Consider the following 8,144-nt stretch of genomic DNA (forward strand, 5'->3'; position numbering starts at 1 on the left):
GTGATTTACTAAAAGGGTTTCACAAATGTGCATAATAAATTTATTCAGTATGGTGAAGAAACATAGTCTTAATTGATTTGACATAATGATGAGATCATCATGAAACATCTTAACACATGCAGAGAGGAGATTTGACTTAATTGTCCTGTTTATTTTGCTGTACTTTTTACAGTGAGTACATGTGTTTATTTTTTAGTGAAAGTAGAAGTACACATCCTGTATATATTTTTATTTTTGTCTTGAGGTCAGATAAATGTGACAACAATGACCCCTGCTGGTAATTACTAAGAATGTTTTTCAACGTCTTCACAATCTGTGTAGAGTGTTTAGTATATAGTATAGTATTAACAGTGCACTATAGCAGCGACCTGGAAGGTATAGACATTGTTATTGTTTTGAAATAGTGTTGTATCTGCATAGTAAACGTGCTGGCAAAATATCTGAAACAGAAATTTGTAAATTAAATCTGCTTTATCTCAGGACATTTAAACACTTTTCTCCTTTCTTCGGGGTTCTTTCGCGACTTCCGGTCCTCACAATGAGCGGTGATGTTCTATCTTGTCGTCTATTTATCTTTGACGTGAACCGGCATTTTCCCACAACACCCTGCTCCTTCTCGAACAGATGATGAAAATGGCGGACAACGCATCATCGGTAGGTTCCAGAAATATGTACTTTTGTTTTACAGACATTGCTTCTTTTGAATGTGTAAATTAAGTGACTGTTTTCAACAGGTCGAAATTGTTGAAGGCTGTCGCCTACCAGTTCTTCGTAAAAATCAAGAACACGAGGACGAATGGCGTAAGTATTGTCCGTTTTTTCCAGCGTTTGGCTAGCTAATGCTAATGCTAACTAGCTCAGCTGTTGTTAAAAGACGCCGCGGCCTATCGTTGAAGCGGTGTAAACACCGTAAACACACATGGCAGTCACAACGTGAGAGAGTCTAATTTTAATAACCACTGTTCTTCTCGACGAAGAAAATACGCAGCCAGATGTAAACGACAGTTTTGTAAAATTCACTTCACTGCAATATATTAAGAAACAAATTTGTTGAGCTAAATAACACCCACAGCAACAGTTGTTACCAGAATACACCGTGTTTTGACTTTGGTCCAGATTGACTGTACGTATTGTGGCAGCACGGAAAATGAGAACATTAAAAAACACTTGAAAGTAAACCAAAATGAGCCCGAAATCCCAGTGACTCTGTAATTCATGGCGTTATAATTACAAGCGTATAACCACAAGTACAGACCATTGATGATCTTTTCGTTTTCTCACTCAAGTTTTTATGAGTTTTAAAAACTCCATATATTATAATCTCTGTTGTTGTGTTGTTTGATCTAGCCTTTTAATATGACCTCTGCTTTTCTTGCAGCTTTGGCTGAAATTTTAAGTGTGAAGGAAGCTTCTTCAAGAAAACTCTACTATGTGCACTACATTGACTGTAAGCATAATATTGTCTTTTACTCTGTCAGCTATTGTACGCTCACTGTAGGTTGAAATACGTTTCATAGTACACCACATCAGGTTGTGTTTAAGTTGCTGTAATTTTTTTGTATGTGCTAAAAGTCAACAAGCGTCTGGATGAGTGGGTCACGTCAGATAGGCTTGACTTGAAGAAGCTTCAGTTCCCTAAGAAGGAAGCAAAAACGCCAACAAAGAATGGCCTACCCGGGTCCCGTCCCAGCTCTCCAGAGAGGGAAGTGGTAAGTAGATTAAGTATCATCTGATTTACAGCTGCAAAAATACCATCTGTTGTAAAAAGAAAAAAAAGAAAAAAAAAAAAGATGATAAATCATTTATGCCCAAGAATAAATTTCATTTTAAGAAACATTATTTATAAGTTATAAGGTTATAGGTCTAATTTGGTTCTATTTACTGTCAATTTTTTTTTTTATTATTTCAAATATTAGACTGTGTACAGTGAGTACCTGAGAATTACCTCATGGTTAGTTTCAGGCTTAATATGAATGTGAGTTAACCACGTTCCTTCTCCTCCTTTCCATTCAATTCAGAGGAAGAGTCTAGATCTCAATCTACAATCTGCTACACCACCTTCCAGAGGCAAAACCCTCCCCCAACTGGTACGACTTGAATTTACCCATTCACAAAATGACTGAGACCTTGTTTAAACCTGGTATTACCATTCATCTTGTGTGATCATACAGGTGTTGGGTCATGCTGCTCTACATGGAAATAAACGGACTGTGATACAAAATAATGATCGAGACATGCAGATCAATCTGGAAGCAGTTCAGCAGACAGTATATACAAATGTATGTTGGGTGTGCACAATTTCCTGTTTAAGAGACATCACATGCTTTATTTTCTAAATGCCTTGAATTAGCAATAGAGTAAATAGTGAAAAGCCAAAAAAACTGAGAAGGTGTTGATGGTTGCCATTATGTGTTACAATATTTAATTCTTGGGGAGGAATATTGGAATATCTTCATAATTTTTTAACACTGTCTTTAGTAGCCAGAGCAGCTGATTTTTGTCTGTTGCATATTAATACCAGGTTTAAATAGGTAACAATTTATAGTTTGGAATAGTTTAACCTGGCATGAGTAAATCCTGCTCAATTTAATTTGTGGCTATTAAACTCAGTCTTAGCTCTGTTACAGAACAAACTGCAAACATTAAGATGGCACTCCTTCCTGGTGGAGTACCCAGCTTTAAAATGTTTTGTATCTTGAGGACTTCAGTCTGTATGTTTGGTCGGCCTTTGGAAGTTGAATTAGTCTTTAATCTGTTATTACATTGTTGTTACATTAATTTTAAGGCAGATGTCTAACAATATTTGTTTGCTGCAGAAAAGGAAAGTAGAGACTGTCCCCTTGGCGCCTCAGGTCTCCCCGGCCACCCCTGTCCCCTCTCTGCCAAGTTCGACTGAAGCCACTCAGGCCTCTGTTTTTCCTGTTGTGAGGGAAACCACTACCTTTAAGGCCCGTGAAGAACACGAACCGCTCGCCTCACTTACCACGGTAAATAAAGTTTGAGGGGATTTTTTGTGTTAAGTTTGCGTTAGAATCTGTTATTTAATGTGGAATGTTTTATTTTGGTATCGCAGCAGAATGGCACTGCTCGACGACTCATTCCCGCACAGCCTGGGAGGAAGAGAAAAGCCAACTGTGGGGGAAATGATGAGGTATGAAATTTCAGTTTACAATTCATTTCAAGTCATTTCACATGCAAACAGTGATGTGTAACCTTTTTTTTTTAGTTTGCGCTAACATACATATAGAAATGCTCACAGGTGATGCAATTCTCAAATTGAATTATTTGTCAGCATTTGCACCCATTCTATTTTGTTGGATGTTTATTTGTTTCCTTGTCATTCATGAGTGGAATCCAATCTTGATCTAATGGTTAAGCATACTAATTTGTCATAACAGAGCTATATTTAAGAATAGATGTAAAAATCTGTACTTGCTATTGCTTAACACACTTTCATTACCAGTGAGTTAGAGAATTTTGCATTACCCTTTTTCACTATATCTGTTTGCATGTTTACAATTGCACCGTTTGGTTTTCTAAAGCCTGTGTTCTTGTGTGTTTTTTCTGCTAGATGATAAAGGTTTTGCAGTATAACAACCCTCAAAGTGCCAATGTCTTTCTACCACCACCAGAGGTCTGTTGTTTTCCCTATTATGCCAAATGATTGTGTATTACTTTCCAAATTCATCTGTGCCTTCGGTGAAATTTAAACAAAGTTGCTGTAAACTGAAAATGTAGTACTTGTAGTAATAAGTTCAATAGATTTAAATTTTATGTTTCAGCAACATCTAGAAATGTAGACATCTTAGAATCCTTGTGCTTCGTTTGATCAAGAACCTCTTTGTTTAGTCATTTTTAACTGCTTAGAAAGAACTACATTAACAGTGCCTAATGTCTACTGTTTGCCACTAGGATTCCCAGGACAGTTCAGATGGTATCCCATCTGCACCCCGCATGACGGGCAGTCTGGTGTCTGACCGCAGCCATGATGACATTGTCACCAGGATGAAAAACATAGAGTGTATAGAGCTGGGACGTCACAGACTGAAGCCATGGTACTTCTCGCCGTACCCACAGGAGCTCACCACATTGCCCATTCTCTACCTCTGTGAATTCTGCCTCAAGTACCTCAAAAGCCTGAAATGTCTCCAGAGGCATTTGGTAAACAGCTTTATCATTATATTAGGACATTAATTTCTGGCTTCATGGAATGCTGCACAGTGATCTCATGCTTGTTTTGCTCATCTTTGACAGACAAAATGCCATCTGAGACATCCTCCAGGAAACGAGATCTACCGTAAAGGCACCATCTCATTTTTTGAGATTGATGGCAGAAAAAACAAAGTTAGTTGCAGCATATCTTTATTTCTGCTCAGTCTTTGTTGCAATTTTTTTGTTGTATGTTTTTCAGTGATGTAACGTCTATTTTTATATATATTTCCAGAATTATTCCCAGAACCTGTGTTTACTTGCCAAATGTTTTCTGGACCACAAAACTTTATATTACGACACAGACCCTTTCCTTTTTTATGTAATGACGGAATATGACTCCAAAGGCTTCCACATAGTGGGCTACTTCTCTAAGGTACACAAATACTAATGATAAACAATCTTCTAATTAAATCTAATCGCTGTTAAACCTGGAATGTCCAAAACTAAACCCATTTTATTTTGAGTGCAGGAAAAAGAGTCAACAGAAGATTATAACGTTGCCTGTATCCTGACATTACCTCCTTACCAGCGTAGAGGCTACGGCAAACTGCTCATTGAGTTTAGTAAGTGTCCTATGAAAACAGTAGCACAATGTTCAGAGAATAGACAGTAATTTTAGTTATGCGTTCATTTCATGTCAGCTAATTATCTGTTGATTGCATGTTTCTGCCAGGTTATGAGCTTTCAAAGGTTGAGGGAAAGACCGGCACCCCTGAAAAGCCGCTTTCGGACCTAGGGCTTCTATCCTATCGTTCCTACTGGTCACAGACCATCTTGGAGATTCTCATGGACCTTAAACCTGACAACGGAGAAAGGCCACAGATCACGATCAAGTATGTGTCAAATATTACTTTTCAGTAATATTTTATTTTCTCAGGAATAGTTTTCAGAATGGAAAATTTAACCATTATGTGTTGTTTTCATTTTTTTTTTAAACAGCGAGATCAGTGAGATCACAAGTGTAAAGAAGGAGGATGTCATTTCAACACTTCAGTACCTCAATCTAATCAACTATTACAAGGTGAGGAATCAGAGCTGTTTAACTAAACTTAAATATAAATAAAAAAAAATGTATTTCTAATTTTTAAGATAAGATTTATGCATAATGATGACCTTGTAATCAGTTTGCCTTGTCATTTGAATCCAGGGTCAGTACATCCTGACTCTCTCTGAGGACATTGTGGAGGGACATGAAAGAGCAATGCAGAAGAGACACTTGCGCATAGATCCTAAATGCCTTCACTTCACGCCCAAGGATTGGAGCAAGAGGGGCAAGTGGTAGTCACCGTCACAAACCTGAAACAGTGGGTCACAAAGCTTTTAACAGTCTAACCTTGAAACTGTTTTGGACCCTGGACTCTTATTTAAGAAAAAAAGCAATGAACATGAACTCACTGGAGATGAGTGAGACCTTATTGTGAATATTCTTCATAAATTGTGAACTTAAGCTCTCAAACAGTGGCACAGCCAAAAAGACACATTCTTGTTTATTACTTAAACAGTGCATTATAGGTGTAAATTTAAGTCTGCAATGGTGAACATACTGTACCAACAATCAAATGAAAACAAAATGCTGGTTTGTGGATCAAAAATGTCCAGTTTGTTAGAACCTAAACCTTCTGTTAACATATTACAGGCAGTTTTTCCCCCTCTGATTCTTTTGTGTTTGCCACACAAAGAATTAAAAAGTCAGGACAATTATGTTTCCCAGGAACACAGGCAAGTAGACTTTCTTGTGTGGTGTTTTTGTTTTCATTCATTTAATTTAAAGTCTTAGTGGGTGTATACTGTATTAGACTTGTAGTCTTGTACCACTCAATGAGCATTGGGACAACAACTTTCTGAACAACACTCCACAGTGTCACTTTGAGAAATAATTTCTTTACCGTGTGCAGATTTGGAAACCTGTGAAAAAGCCAGTTCCTGGGAACCGGAGCCCACTGTCAAAGGGACCTGCTATACTAACTCCCACAATTATTAATCATGGCTTTGTAGGATATGTATCCTGAATGTGTATATAGATAAAAAGCACAGGGAATCACATTTTCAGAGCTGTATGTGTGATATCTGCTCATTTAGTCACATTTCAACACAGTCATCTTATGATTGTGCAAAATTTTAATGTCTTGAGGACAGTGTGCTCGTAAAAACCCATGCGTAGGACTGCAGCTACTTTAGTGTCATCGTATAAATCAAACATGGCTCACTTGTTGAAGTATTTATAGTCACACAGCCAGAATTACTTTAGTGGGGGGCACAAAAATCCAAAAATAGACATAACGTATTGCTGCTTAAGAACCAACTTGGTCAAATCAGGTTTATCTTTTATGACGGTAATGCTGCTTTTCATTCCCCTTTTTTTTGAATAGTGGGGCGTATTTATATTTTATATAATGATTCAGGTGAATTTTATTTTACTTTTTTTTTCTCAGATAACACACTGTTATGACCTTCTGTGCACCATGTGCAGTCAGTTCCCCAAGTTAAACATCGTCCCTGTGTTTGTACTGAAGCTGATTGTAAAATTGATTAGAAGACAGAAGCCATGTTGAACTGTTAGAGGAATGTAAATTTTTTGTACAGTTGTCATTTTTTTTTTTTTTACTTAATGTACTAATACGCTGCACATTATTAACAGGAGAAGACCATTCAATTCAAGTGATATATTTCTGTGTGTGTTTTATGTTTACATGTCAAAAAGGATGTTAAATTTGCCCTGTTGATACTTAGTATATCTGTATGTGAAACACAGTTGAGCGTATGAATGTTTGGTGTAAAAAAACTTGATAAATTGGTTAAAAATGCTAACAAAAAGGTATAAAAGCCTAAAAGATGTTTTAATCTGTGACTTTAAATCAATCCCTTTGCTGTCTATTATTTATGAATAATGTGGTTTGAGAGCCAGTTTTCACTGCGATGCAGGTGAGGAGCACAGATAGTTTGATGGATAGCTTTAAAAATGAGTCTCCCAGGGTTGTGCAGCAAACACACTGCTTACACTGACAAAGCTGCAGCTCGCTTCATTTTCGAGGAGGTGGAATTTTATTTAACCTGTAAATTAGTGCCAAAAGAGGTTATGTGACTGTTTTGAGGTTGCATGGAGTCCGGCCACCAGGGGGCAGCATTACAAACCACGGTCAATTGCGTTACCCAATTTAAAAGTATGGATTAGGATTGGACCAGGCGCGTACACGTGTGACCGCAACCTGTTCGAAGTGATGTTGTTACTGGATTTAGTCAATCTATCAACTAATGCTCCGAGATGAAATGACACTATATGATACCGAGGAGCCTGATGTCACCGCGTGAGTAACACAATTGACCAGATAGTTGTGTAGTTAGTGTGCTGCCGGTGAGTCCACACAGCTGGCACAGAAAGGCACTTGGTACTAATGTTATTTTACACAATAAGGGGCTAAGTCTTGTTTTGTTAGAATGGGCGTCAGCTTTGTGTCTCTGTTGAAGTCACGTGTCGCTCGTTTGCGCGTGCACCTGGCAGAGTCGCCCAGGTCCCCGCGAGGACGGGGAGGAATTTCACGCTGACCTAATATCCTGGACGCGTTAGTCACTGGGCCCGTCTTCCTGACACATACGACATTCCTCATCCTGAGTCCCGACTGGTGGCAGACACACACATCTTTGTTTTACGTCTCAAATCGCTTGTTGGAGAAAGATTTAGTTGATTAATTGATAGTGAACTGAAAAATCTGTCAGATTATAACGAGATAATCAGCATTTCGGATAGTTTGAAGCTTTTTCAGTATACTGCAGGGGGAAATATGAATTATTTTAGAAAATAAAGTAGAATATAAATGTAGGCATGTTTTACATGAATTAAATTTTAAGTGTTTTTGGGAGTGACGTTTGACCCGTAGATTAAAAGCTGCATTTAACCATGAAACCATCTATAATTAATATCCTAACAAAAACTC

General features: G+C 37.8%; 1 protein-coding gene across 2 annotated transcripts; it reads left to right on the forward strand.

Moving 5' to 3' along the window:
- The first annotated feature begins 567 nt into the window (after positions 1-567).
- Positions 568-7,067, forward strand: LOC114869132 (histone acetyltransferase KAT5-like). 2 transcript variants are annotated; one of them, XM_029173031.3, is made up of 16 exons: positions 568-654; positions 735-801; positions 1,379-1,447; positions 1,573-1,709; positions 2,019-2,087; positions 2,172-2,279; positions 2,817-2,987; positions 3,074-3,151; positions 3,572-3,634; positions 3,913-4,161; positions 4,255-4,344; positions 4,445-4,585; positions 4,682-4,775; positions 4,886-5,045; positions 5,152-5,233; positions 5,360-7,067. In XM_029173031.3, exons 1-16 carry the CDS (start codon positions 625-627, stop codon positions 5,492-5,494), a joined length of 1,743 nt encoding a protein of 580 aa, XP_029028864.1. In that variant the 5' UTR covers positions 568-624; the 3' UTR covers positions 5,495-7,067. The 2 variants fall into 2 exon arrangements, with proteins under 2 accessions (XP_029028864.1, XP_029028865.1); XM_029173032.3 differs by having other exon boundaries at positions 3,077-3,151.
- The last annotated feature ends 1,077 nt before the right edge of the window (positions 7,068-8,144 follow it).

This window comes from Betta splendens, chromosome 14 (assembly GCF_900634795.4).
Source record: "Betta splendens chromosome 14, fBetSpl5.4, whole genome shotgun sequence".
Lineage (NCBI taxonomy): Eukaryota > Metazoa > Chordata > Actinopteri > Anabantiformes > Osphronemidae > Betta > Betta splendens.